Raw genomic sequence first — 14,282 nt, forward strand, 5'->3', positions numbered from 1 at the left:
TAACAAGTTAGTCTAAGGTCAGCGACAGTTTTTTGACATAACTTTATTAACTTCACCTACCTATCTGCCTTATCTTCTGTTTGTGTTCTCGTATCACCTACTTCGCTTAAATTTCACCCTACTTTGTATTGATGTTGCTCGCCGTTCAGCCGAGACTCATTTCCCCGATCCATGGTGTCATTATTTTCATTAGCAAGGTCATTGAACGTTGTCTCCGTCATCTTCGTTTTTTTTTCCGTAGAGCCACGTTTTGTCAGTGGCAGGGTTTCATCTCATCACGGGTTACACAAATTCTAGGGGGTGATATTATGACGACCCCAAGACGGCTTCAAGCAACCTCGATAGAGAGACTATAGATATTTTCTTGTACGCGGTTTCACGTTACGCTACGTCGACACGGTAGAGAAGGGCTGCTGGGAGTATGCATTTGGTGCCGACAGGGCTTAGGAGCAAACTTTAGCAAATTTCATCTATCCACCCTTTCAAACTTTGGACCGATAGGATTATCATTAAGAAGCCAGGGATATTGGCGGGCTTCGGGTGCCGATGCGTTGATCGCTCACAAGTGGCAAAACATGTAGCAAGTCACAGGAATTTGGATGGGTAGGGTACAATTAGCGAAAGTGTTGTTGATTTGAGTAGAATCAGTTAAATCGAGTATAAATTAATGCGGAAGTAGAGAGGTAAGACGTACTATTTTGTGGTCGTCGTGAACGCCTCCATATCTCCTCTAAGGGGAGAAATAGGCTTCTGAGTTTAGGCTGACTCGAAAAAAGTACGGTATTATGACTAACGTTTTTTCGCTTTTCACTAAACCGATTTGTGGTTGAAGTTGGCCTAAGATCTATCCGATTGAGCGACGACCTCAGCGATGTCGTATAAACGATGTTGTTATTCTACTATAATGATCAACACGTCTACTTCGTTAAAAACGTTGCTTGATTCTTGGCTCTCTGTTACAGTTGACGTCCCACATTAGACAAAGGTTTTTGATTGGTAAGAAGTAAGCCATGCCATATAACTTGTCCCTTCTCTAGTAAGGTACACGTAGGTCGGATGTTTTGTTCTTGTAGTACTAACAAGTAATAGCATTCGTTCTGTGTGTTGTACGTCTCCACGCCATCCACTTAATGGCAATAGCGACGATAGGGAATGGCCATAGGAAATCTGCTTAGTTAAACTCTGGTTGTAGTATTACTACATAGCCGTTAGTTGTGGTAAGCCGATCGCTGGTATCTCGCTGGTACGCGTTTGGTATCTCTCTGCTGGCAGATAAGTGATTGGGTGTTGACCTCCTGTAGAGTACATTGTAATTGAAGTTCTAATAAGAGTTGTCAAGTGCTAATAGCGGAAGATGAAGAAAGCTGATTTGCTATGGTGACTCAGGGGTTTGCTAGGGAATTGGGAAGCGGCGCGGGCCCCACACCATGAAAGGCCCCCGCCGAATTATGTTCAAGCTTGTCGTTTTCCATGATGTTGTCATACGTTGCAACATGATTTTAATAGAACGGACTGCCATATAGGTGTCAGGTACAGAGTATACCCCAAACTCAGACAGGGTCACGCACAGACACGCACGTTTATTTGAGGCCTCATTTCCCTGATTTGACAATGGCTCATCACCATGCTGATAGTATTGGTCTGGTTCAACGTCCCGATAGTTGCCGCTGTATCGCCTACTTACTGTGACTGCGGACCGATCTATTGTGACCCAACGATGTGGTGCGGGTCGTCGCCATCAGCGTTCGCATGGTCGGTCATTTACTGTTGCATTGGTATTTTCGCCGCTGATTTTGTCTACATGAGTCCACACTTTCCCTTGAGCTTATCGCGGCCGAAACGGGAACGAGTTTTTTTTCCGTCGAGTTGGAGGGACATGTTGCGTCTTTTTTCCATTTCCAAGAGAGCCTGCAACAAAAAAGAGTAGATTAAATTAGACCACTTGTACATATGGAAAATAGTGTGGAATAGCAAAGATGGTGCGGGTTCCGATAATTAGTTCAGCTACATTAGAACTCCGTTTGTTTTTATGGAACAAGTCGAGTGACGGTATGAGCCATTGTCACGAATTTAGCAATACAGCAATGCTTTTTGTTAGGTATTGCGCTTCAATTGACGCTGCTGTTAATATTATCATTCTACTTCGCAGTACTCGCTTGATCAGAGAGGTCTGAATATTTATTGAGATGTTCGGAACACGCATGATCGTCGAGGCCAATGTTTTGTGCTAAAGCATCATAACTGAAGTTATTTGCCCTTTATCATAATATCAAGCATGGGAGCCACGAGCAGTTCGACGTAGTAACTAACGCAATACAGTTATTTCCACGCCGTCTCGCTGTTAGCCTGTGCTGCAGCATAACGATACTTATGTGACCAGCGGGTTTTGCTATGTACGATATAAATATAATATTAAAAGACCTCTTTTTGGACCACGTCAATGAGTGAAGAAACATGTCTTGGGAATTTTTTTTTTCTATATACTTAAACGTTACTTTTTTCAAGGGATATAGCTATGAATTTAAATAAGGAAGACAGACGTATGGAGAAAATAGACACGTATCTTTCTAGCCACCGGATTAGGTAGATTTCAGACTTGAATAGAGTAAATGGAGACATGATTGCAGCTGACTTAAGTCGACTTTTGCTGACCGGACTCATGGACTATATGTCAATCGGCCAAGTAAGCGTAACTAATCCATAATATCCGGTGGATCGAACTGGAGATCAGATGAAGTCAGCAGCTGGCCAAGTTAACTGTATTTCCCAGACGGCTATTTACAGCAGGTCCAAGAAAACAAAATACGATACAAAGAGCTATTCTGTAAGAAGCCAACTTGTCCGATCACTGATCAACAGCCAATTATGAATATAGTTGAAATTCTTAATTTTGTTTTACAGAGGCTAGACCCTGTCTACTAACGAACTGAGAGCTTAATCCTGTTTGTGGCCTTCCCTCTCAAATGTACGGTAAGAACATGCTTTTGTTGTGTCAGGACAATGAAACGCTTTGCAGAATCTTGCGGTCACAGCCGATAATCGAGGCGATACGAAACCGACGACGAATGAATTTAACGAACTAGGCACAGCTTTTCATACCGTTAAAATAAGAAGTTAATTTAGTCTTGTAGGAAATAATAACATCGATTCTATCATATAGATATGCAGTTGCATGCGGAAAAAGAAAACAACTTATAGCCAGAGAGTTCAGTACGATTATTACGGGACCTGCGTACATTTCTGCAACTTACCTGGAATAGTTCTTTAACATTGGTATTGTTTTTTGCAGACGTTTCCATGTAACCGCATTGCCACTGTTTGGAGAGACTCTCACAAATACTAGCATCCACCTCACGACAGGATTCCTCGTCCGATTTGTTACCGACCAGCATGATCGGTATTTGTTCCGTCTCACCACTCTGAAATGGCCCACGTCACAAATTAGAACCGTTCACCACATGAACGGCATAAATATAGAACAGGGAAAAAAAAAGAACTTGTTGGGTGCGTAACTTTTCTATCATAATTTTTTCTTTCTTTCGAAAAAGCAAAGAGAGACTATGCGTGTGTGCTTATGTATTGACACGACGGAATTTGAGGAATCAAGTAATTGAAGTTATCTTTATTCGGGTGCTCCGCAATGCCGCTTGTGTCTACCACAATAAAACGTCGTGCCCTTACCAAGACATAAAAGAAGTAGAAAAAGGAAAGGCTCAAAGCTAGTTTCTTTTTTGTACGGGAACGTTGTTTGTGGGTAGGTCTAGAAAGCAATGCGAAGCACGCGTCCGTTGTAAACGTGTCGGTTATGGTTATGATGCGATCTTTGGATTTATTGACACATAACTTGAAGTAGGCTGCTCTGGTCGTAGCAACCAAGAACCAGCATCACGTCCCCATTTTCAAATGTTTATACTAAGAGAAAAAAATACAATCGTACGATGTGATGTTATAAAAATGGCACTATTTCACAGTAAAGCAATGGTCTACGTGCAGTATGCCTCATATCTGTATTTTATACAATAGAAGTATCTCTCCCCTTACGGCAGTCATGCAGATTTTTTCTTAGAAATAAACCTAGTTTCCGTTCTCAGTCTTTCTTTGTTATCACTATTCAAGTTGCTGAACATTCCCGTTGCATAAACCCATTTTCTGACCCAAGCCTCTCCGTAGTCTCCCTTCGTCCAGTATGGTCTTCCCCAGCTTCTTTGATCAAGCCCCCTCCTTCTGGGTTGCATGACCCAGCCACAGATGCAATCGACCAAGCTCTTATCTTTCTCGCCCTTTCTTGCCCTATTGTGCTCCGGGGCGAGCATTCGGCTTCTATTCCCTCACGCTCTTGTCTTGATCCTTTCTAAGGTTGTGAGTAGGGGCAATTGGCTAGACTCAATGGCCGGGAACGTGTGCATCAGTAGCAGTGAGTGTATGAACGTATAGATAATGGGAAGCCTTGGGGAGGGCTACCGAGGCGCTGCCTGCATCGGAGAACTGTTCGTTTGCTTAGTCCCTATTAGCATTGGTACTGCTGCTCCTTGAGTCAGTTAAGCGAACAGGGAATCGGAGGAGCGGGTTAGAACCGCATGAAAAACGCAAGTTTCATTGTTTGTCAACTGTCAAACGAATGAAGTGCCGTTCTATTTCCTTCTTTGCGCACCTTCGCTGTCAAAAGCTCTGAGAAGCTCGTCTCCGTCCTCTTTTAACTTTCGGTAGATTCTGCCGATGCGCGCCTGCAAAAGCGAAGGGCGCAAACTGTGACGTTAGCAGCAAAAGCGAACAACTGATTGCTGCTATTTTATATACTTGTACTGCACACAATCACGAGTAAGTCGTGTCCTGAATTACTTAGGACATGACACGTTAGACGGTTCGAGTTGTTTGTAGCATATGAGCATGTTAACAGCCGTCCAATATATGTACATAAGCGAAAATATGATTTGGGCATTTCAGTTTTTTGCGCTGTACATTGATTATAGATTTAACTGTAGAATAATGGAAGATCATTTTAGCTTTGTTTCAAGTGTACATTTTGCTTGTTTCACTAAGAATAGCCAGGTAATTTTATTTATGTTACCTTTTTCTTAAGCAACAGGATACAGATTTACCACCATGATTGTCCAAAGAAAAAGGGCTCCACGGGCAGAACCAATAATTATTTGTAAAAGCTTTTGTTCCAATTATATGCGTACGTTTAACCAAAATAAGATTTGGTCCAACACATATTCAACTAATCATCATAAACCTCTACACTATCGTATCGCGTATTTTCTAAGGAATAGTCATGGCCCCCTTGATTAATATCGAGCAAAACGCTAGTTTAATTGTCCTTACCAAAAGCTGTTTATCTCTATGGCCTGGCTGGTGAAAGTACACGACGGTGCCGACTGCACTCCAGAGATTAGAACAAAGTTACATCCTATATCCAATATAGTTGATTCGGATAGATCTAATCATTAAACGGTTATGAGAGACCGACCGATCTTCTACGGTTTACGGAATGACAAATAAAATTAAGCTGATTAACATAGCTACTAAATGATCGGTCGGAACGACAAGGAGATAGGAGCAGCTTTTATTGACAGGTTCAACTTGTGACTTCAAGCTCGATTTCGTCCTAACCTGTGACATTCAGTGACCTCATAGCTAATTCGATAGACCTCAGCGGCGCTAATTTATATTGTTTGATTGTAGAGTTTTCTAGAGTTGCTTTGCACATGATAGTTTGCGATTTACTCAAGTTACCTCTTTGTTTTTCATATTTTTATAAAGTACTTTTCTATAGAGAAAGTTCTTGGCAATTTCCCTCTGAGGTAATGGGTTCTCTTGAACTTGACTAGAATCTCCATACGTACTTTCCACGAGGTTCTCATACGAGCTTAAACGAGCGAGAAGTCTAATAACGCGTCAGTGACGGCGCCGCGGTCCAAGTTCTGCAGCTATAAAATGAAGAACCCGTAGCAGCGAAAACTTGTTGCAGATCAGACCATGATGCCTGTTCGAGTGCTGTTTGGGAGTGCTTAGCCAAACAGGTGCCTACTTTGCTGCCATTCCTCTGGGCTCACTCGACTGGGCATGGGCTCAGAGCAGTTCGTTCAGTAACCAACAAGTCTAGCGTAGGAGATCAAATCGGGATTATCCCTTGCCGCCGCCACCGCTATCGTCAAAGTGGTTTGGACACCTCGTCATATACCTTGCTCTCCCAATGGCTGTGGTCAATTGGTCATGTGAAAGAAAACTAAACAGATCTGCCGAATTCATGAAAACAGTGCATACTACTATATCCTTATACAACACGATACCTTTGCAGTGTCACGAAAGTCTAGTAAGAATGTACTGCTACATAAGCGCAGAATACACGTATGTGAAACGTAGCTGTATCCCTTTCCGTTATTATTGTGGGAAAAGCGGGATGGCTGGCGATACGACTCGACACTGATCCGGCTAATCACTCACCTGAACAGTAAAAAGGAGTGACCGGAGGTAGCATTCGACGGAGGCCAGCCGAAGAAGGGGCTCGAATAGCTTAAACACCTGCTAAAGGGCCCAGGTGGCAAGCTGCGTCAAAAGATTCTTAAAGCACAAGTTTTCAGAAGAAATGGAGGGCCGTTGGTACGACTGGATGTTTGAGAAACTCGTACATGAAAGCAAAGCTGTACGAGCGCTTTTAGCCAATGGAAGCTAGATCGCCTAAACGATCCCTTCCAACCACTTCAAGGAATATTAATGAGGCATTTCTGAAGTTCGGTGGGGCTAAAGAAGTGCTGCGTGATGAGCTAACGCTTAAAGGTCGCATTTAGGGTTTTCTGATTAAACATACTGCGAAGACCATATTCTATTCCTTTCTTTAAATTTGATGTGCATACATCTGCAAACATACGCATAGCTAGTCGCTTTGATCTGAAGCTATGCGACGGAGGGTACGGGGTTCCTGTTTTGCTGTCCTTGTATGGCTATAGGATAGGTCTAATCAAAGCATCCAGTAAGAGTGCAAGGATTATGCTGTGGCGGCAGCATCCGAAAAGAAACCGCGAGCCGCAATGCAAATGGAAGTGATGCGGCATCTGTAAGGGACCATCACTGGCTAATTCTGCTGAGGGCGAGTAATAACCATCGTGTGAGGAGAGCGAAAAGTCGACGAATTTGCCTCTAAGCACAACACTCGTTATACCGAGCCAATCAAAGGATTTGCTTCCAGTGCTCCTTCGTCAGTCGAAAGCTTAGCTTTCCCAGCAAACCATTAGGACCGTTCAAGTATGAAAAGGTTCGTGCGTCGACCATTTCAGACCAAGGGTTAGGGTGCATATTCAGATGTTCGTAAGTCAGCGCAATGTTTTATATCAAACGATATGCAACAACGAAGTCCGTATTAGACACTCATGTACAAGCCGATTCGCTGTTTCGATAAAGCAAAGCCCGACTACTTCGGATCGATGCCGGAGTTGCGCCAGCATCGTTCCTATACTTTTGATAGACAGCGTCAGCGCAGAGCGAAGCGGGTCAGCAGATTCGTAGCGTTGAGGCATTTGGCTAATTCTATAGTAGTTCAGATCGATGTTAAAATACCATAAATGTGAACCAGATCGCAGAATGTATCTGGCGGTTGTGAAGGTCCAGTTTAAGCTAAATGAATTATTTTCAGAATAAATAGACGTCTGCAGCTATACACACGGCAGGCGCATGAGTGCGGAATTTTTGCCTGGCGTCCGATAACGAAGCTTAGCAAGCCCGCTCTAATGTACGTTCATATGCCCTTGATTCTCGTTTTGCCTTAAACAAAATGACCCTGATAATATGTTCCAGCTATTGGTTAGCTGCTACTGCTAGGCGGCTTACGAAGATCAACAACAAACGGGCGGGACAACTGATTTGGCCTGTTTGTTAGGGAAAACGACTGGTACGATTGAATTTGCTTTCCTTTTGGTAGGAACCATTAGGGCTATGGATGAGCATTCACGTGGTTCTGGTACTGAATCATTTGTATCGTTTTAAATGTAAACCTGTAGCTCATGTTAGCTGGATAATAACTAGGCCGACTTGGGCAATAAATCTTAATAGACAGCTAACTACTGCTTGGCGAGAATCACTCGCATCACCTACGGGTATTTGTATAACAAACAATAATTTAGTTAGCTTCAAAAAATGAATCCAAATAATGAGTCTTCGTCAGTGCAAACAAGAAAGAACTCCTTTCCCATCACCAGCTCAAAGAAAGCTTAACGGAAGGTACCTGTGCAGATGCAGGAATCTGTTTTGTACAAGAGTCTCGTAAATTTAAACTGCGCAAGAGGATATTTTCTTACGAAGGATCGATCGCCCTCGGAAGCAGCGTGGCGGAAATATGGTTCATCCTGAGCGGACTCAGGGGAGCGATGTGAAAACGAATGGGTCCCACACAAAAAATGCTTCGTATACTGATGATTAAGCTATAAATAATCAAATAATACAAAACCTAAATATCAAAATGCTGGCTTGGATTAAAAAAAATGTCATAATAGCTTTATGAAGAAGTAGATGATGTGTATGTTTGAAATTTGACTTAGTTAGGGTAGAGTTGAGTGAATCGTAAGCTTCTATTGACTTGAATGCCTAAAACAACCGCTGCCTTAGCTTGAGCTAGAACGAAGTAAGAGGTGATACGTCTTCCGTAATAATTTGCAGCCATCAAAAATATGACCGCTCTTCAAATCACTGATTCCCATCGTGCCGTAAGGTATCATTCTTACTGAAAGGGACATTTGTGTTGAAAGTTGTTGAAAGTTTTTGCAGTAAAAAAAGCGTTACGCACTTTTTAATCAAAGACAAAGTGGAATGGCTTCAAAAGCAAGAACGCGCTGCAAAGTTTCGAGTCTTCCCGCAAATTGCTCTTCATCGGAACAAGTTTGCCTTCTTGCGGCAAGCTTTTTACATGAAAAGCTGGCTCTTTGGAGTATATATCTGCTGTCACATAACTTCTATGTAGGCTTCTTTTTCGGATTTCCTATTGACATAGGTTTAAATAAGTTCGTTCGTTTTCTTCGTATTTGCGCATCGATAGCTGCTGTTCCTTTTTTCTTCTTTGTTTGTATTTGTTATGGGGACCTATCGTTGAAGGCGCATCTGATAACGTCAGCAGAACTAGGATTTGGAGTTTCACTTTCGTCGTCGGTATCATTCAGGCTGCAAGTCATATTTTGTTTTTCAAGCTTACTCACGGAGCACCGGTACGTACTGCAAGGCCTCACATTTAAGTCAGGGTTCTCCCATTAGGTTAATTCTCCTCGGCAACTCACTATGCTGTGAAGGTATTGTTATATGCCAATATACCTTTTCTCGCGCACACCTTTACACTGCTTCCGTATGTCTACTAGCAACACGGGGCCTGCAGACCATGTATACACGAAAAAGCGCACCCAACTCAAGGAAACAGCAAGCGAAATGGGTCGAAGGGCGGAGGCATCAGTAGGCGCTGCCTAGATCAAACGAGAGAGTTTCACGTTTCGACCACCGTACAGCAGAATGGATATTGATAATACCATTTGCTTACCACAGCAGTAGCAGGCACCGAATTCAGGGGTTTTTGCGTTTAAGGTAAATTACACGGTAGATTGATTTTTTTAACCCAGTTTTCGCATATTCCTATGAGCAGTAGCTTCAAGTGCGCACCTGGGCAAAGTGACTGAAGGACTTTTACGCAAACTATGTATAACGTGAGTGCTGTTTATGTTAGCCATTATTGGTGAATGGGTAAATGGGCATTGCGTACAGTATATAAGGTTTTTCTTTAACCGTCTTTTCCTGAATTTATACATCCCCCTTCCCGGATAGAGTTTCGTCTAGGCTGCAAGTACTATTCTATGCTGACTCTGTGCCATTTTGAATAATACTCCTCTAAATGTTTTTCATCTACTGCAAGTGCGCATATCCGATAATCACGCATATGTTTTTTAGAAATATCTTAAGGGCCGGTTCTACTTCTCACTTTGACTTCGCGAATGACGTTATAGATGGGTTTGAGCTCCTCGAGCGATTGTTTTGAGGTGACGGAAAATACGAGGATAAACGCGTGCCCTTTGGAAATGTTCAACCTCTGCATGGCGGGGAACTGATGAGACCCTGTTGTATCTGTGACTTGCAGTGTGCAGATGTTCTTGTTACATGAAATCACCTGAAAGGATACGCGCATGAGGTAGAGGAACGTCAACTCATGAACGAATGCTTCATACAGAAATGCGTCTTAATCGAAAAATTTTTTAACTTCGCTACCCAAATACGATCGATGCCTATAATTGAACGCATTCAAGTTTCATCTTCATAAATAATTTAGTAGTATATTTAGCATATTCGGTAGCAATCTATGTCATATCTGACGCAGACAATTCCATAGAAATCTAGCACCAGCCAATTGTTATAGTCTTATTTTTATCATTATTAGACTTTGTTACCAGTTGAAGCACACTATGGCCTTTGACTGTCTGAAAGCAAGGAAGCAACATTGGATGCGCTTGCATCTCAAGCATACCAAAATGGTAAGTAAAATTGCAAGCCCTACAAACATAAGATTTTGAAGCGAAACAACACGGCCAGATGCAGGAGGACCAGGCTGAAATACCGCTCCTAGGCACCGAACGGGAGATAGGAATATAAATGTATGCTGATCATGAAGAGGACGGATCAGCTTGTAATGAAAAAATGTATAAAAGAAGGATAAAGTTTACTTAATCAGGGATACGGGCTTCGCATTACATCTAGTGGCTTACCTCGGGAATCACCACTGCTTATCATCAAAGGTTGGCTATGAGCGATCGTCAACGTAAATATTAAATGGCGTTTGATGGTACCTGGGTAAGTGATCTCGAAAGCTTATGTACACTAGCAACAGGGCCTACAGTGAAAGCTATGGCCAAACATTCGATCCTTGCGAAATAAATTAAAAGGTCAAAAAAAAAACGGCTAATAACAAGGACAATAGAAAAAATATTAATGGTGATTCTATCGGTGACATTCTATGAATATTCCCTGAATACCTCACACACTTGTGAGGCATACGTGTTGGATTGGGGCTCAAATGAATAGCTTTGTTTGGTATATAATAACAAGATTAAAGTTTTATCCAGAAATACACTCAGCTAACGGAACAAATTTAGAAGCCAGGTAATGTAAATACAGAGCTTTTACAGTATTTGGTATAGCTGTGTGGATTTTACCGTAATGAACTCGTTTAACATTGACAATCAATAGGTGACCATTGGGTCTTTGTTCGCTGCGGGAAGTCGAGCTCATTCACTGCCCGATACGTACTGAATGCGAGAGATTTAAGAATAGGAAGATTGGTACAAAAGGTAATGGCGACGAGACGAAAGGTCATATTTTGCAACTGATGATGAATCGACCTTGGCAATTGGATCTTAGGTGGATCCCTAGTAAACTGTGCTATTCATCAGGCAGAATAGGCAGTTCGACACTACTGCCAGGTCGTTTGAGTTCTGATGGTCAGCAAAACACCAAGATAAGTTATTAAAACAAGGTTATATATAGATAATTATAGAAATAAATTTTACTTAATACCTAAAATTTCGCACGTGACTGTAGCAGAAAGAAAGAAAGAAAAGACACAGCTCAGTAATAAGTTTTACACAGTGTACGACCTCTTTAATGGAAGTAAAAAAGCAAATCAATCGAGGTGCTGCATTTCACGGGCTGAAATCGCAGATTCTATTGGAAAAACGACGATATGAATCCCCTGTATTAACTAACAAACGCTAACGTGATTTGAACCAACTCCATACACACCTTGATGGCCTATATTACATCGATTTACTTAAATAAATGACCAGATCTGGTGTCTTTACACGAAAGAGAAACGTCTATCCGCTGAAAGACTCTTCGAGAGGGATGGCTCTGATGTCTAAGCAATACGAACCGATATTTCCTAGCGGAACAAAAAAAAGCATTAATTTTTCTGGTCCAAGCGTTAGGAGTATGTCATCTGTGTGATATCATTTTGCTCTATTCACGAGCAACTATATGGCGTTTATGCGCAACTTTTTACGTGGTGGACTTTTACGTGGTACGACAATGGTGTTAGAGGCTTAGGCTAAGAAACTTCGTTTTTTTTTATTATATACTTCTGTTTAATGTTTAGTTAGATAATTATTAGTTACATAACAGTTTCAAATGATCCAATTTCTGAGAAAATTGTGTACATCGGTCGAATTATCTATAGTTTCTTCACAATATCCTATGCATCCTCTAGGGTGGATTGGATGCGCATGAAGCTCGTAGGACTAAATACGGCAGTTAGTGAATGTAGTATAAATATCAGACCAACTTTTTCTCTGACTTGTTTTTATCTGCGCATAAATATGCGTACATTCAAAATAACAGAAGACCGATACGACCCCCACAGCCGTTACAAGTTTATGGTGGTGAGTTTCGTTTGTGCAGCTTGCTTTACTATATAATTGTAAACAGTTGCTTCATATCGTTGTATCATATAGTTGTTTAAAAGTCAAACATTTTTCAAACGACATTTTCGAAACAAACATGCGTTTTTTACCCTTCCGAAATGCCTTTCGAATAAGAAATTATCGTGTTTAATATAATAGAAAACACTCGACGTTACGGCTAAGAGCTCCTTCACAAACGCACGCAATAGCTTATCTGAAGTAGTTTTTACGATATCGTTAACAGGTACGGATAGTGCAAGTGGTGGCCGTTACAAAACACTCAACATGAGAATCCCGCTTTGTTAAAATTATCACTTAAAAATTCCTTTTTCAGAACAGTTACGCGTCCTAATGCCTGCCAATAATAGGCCTGGCAAACCTTTTCCACAATATTTCGACAAATCTAACCGTCCACATAACATTTCTAGTAGGTAACTTGGTGCTTTTTTTTAATCTAGCAGTGGTTAAAAAAATACGTTTGACGTGCCTAGATTTTAAACGTAGGCCAGTATAATCTATCAGCGTTCAAAAAATTTTTCAGAAAAGAGGGGGCAAGGTAGAATTGTTATTCACACAACAATGCGCCCACCCCGTAAGTGTATCTCTCCGCCGCCGAAAACACTTTTCGTTTTTGTTCCTACTATTTCCGAAGTTTCGAAGCACTTCGCACGTCACTATGATATTACGTAAACGCGCCCAGCTAGACGTACACACATTTATGCACTTGTGCCATGGGGTCTATCAGTGATTCATGCAGTGATTTGTGCTATACATTTGGTAGCTTTTAGCCTCCCAGACATCTTGTTGTGTACACGAGCACATTATAAGACTTCCGCTCACGCCCCTGCTTCTCTTTAATCGGCCATAAAGAGATACATGCTAGAGTGAACTGCGGTTACGCCAACCTTCTTCGCCTTGTCCAACTCGTCTATCTCCTACGGCATGGCCGCTTTCTCAATCGACTACTTCCTTTTAGCGACAATGTTGCTCCTACATCAGGTCGTCGCCGCCGCCGCCGCTTCTATCGTTGCCGCAGTGTTTGCCCTTGCTGTTATTAACATTCGTGGGTTTGTCGCTTCTAAAAAACTACGGCCATGGCGGCGGAGTCCGAGACGAACGTTACAACAATATAGACAGCAACTATCAACAATGTCGGCTTCCCCTGGACAGCTTATTCGAAGAGATCCCGCCACCTTCAAAACAAAGCCATTGCAGTTGTTCTAAAGAAAGAAAAAAACGTTTCTAAAAAATCACTAACCCGACCCATGACCGCCCGATCGACCGGGCCCTAGCACGACCCAAAACGAGAATATAGCAGCAGGTAGCTTGATTAAACGGGTCATCGTATATTGTGCTTCTGAAGTGATTGCATCGTCGTGCATCTGCAATCGAGCTCTGCAACAGGGATATATTTAGCAGCGTTTGACAGCCACCACGGAGGCGCTACACGAATCCTACGCAGCTGGTCTAGCTAAGCTGCTCTGAATCGTAGTAACCCATTTTTGCGACTGGTGACTTCTAGCAGCAAGCGGCTCTAGTAACAGCAGACAGCCCGGTTATTTATCGCTTCCTCTAATGCAGCCACGATTGGCCCAGTCGGCCTAACGCCCTTACTAGTGGCCTGCTGGTGGCTGGGCGACAATGTGCGAGCTGTGTGAGGTATGTCACTCCGGGTATGGGACTGCTGTGCTGCTTACTAGTCGCCTATATGACTTTAATAACGGCTACCCGCAATAATATGGGCGGATGATCGAGAAGAGGATATATATATATCTGCCGGTGGTGTAACACTGTCTCCTATTTCTTAAATTGCTTACAGTTTGCCCTAACAATGTTGCTGCATGACTTGTATGCACTGAAAGT

At 42.2% G+C, this 14,282-nt stretch overlaps 1 protein-coding gene across 1 annotated transcript in view; it reads right to left on the reverse strand.

The window, feature by feature from the left end:
* Positions 1-13: 13 nt before the first annotated feature.
* The window catches only part of LOC111269512 (GTP-binding protein Di-Ras2), a 31,684-nt gene continuing 17,415 nt past the window's right edge, over positions 14-14,282 (reverse strand). The window contains exons 3-5 of the mRNA XM_022849167.2: positions 9,953-10,138; positions 3,252-3,419; positions 14-1,908 (exon numbers count right to left, since the gene is read on the reverse strand). Of these exons, the coding sequence (XP_022704902.1) occupies positions 1,798-1,908; positions 3,252-3,419; positions 9,953-10,138 (465 nt within the window). The 3' untranslated portion in view covers positions 14-1,797. The remainder of the gene's footprint in view (positions 1,909-3,251; positions 3,420-9,952; positions 10,139-14,282) is intronic.

This window comes from Varroa jacobsoni, unplaced genomic scaffold (genome assembly GCF_002532875.2).
Source record: "Varroa jacobsoni isolate VJ856 unplaced genomic scaffold, vjacob_1.0 scaffold_1391, whole genome shotgun sequence".
In the NCBI taxonomy this organism is placed as follows: Eukaryota; Metazoa; Arthropoda; class Arachnida; order Mesostigmata; family Varroidae; genus Varroa; species Varroa jacobsoni.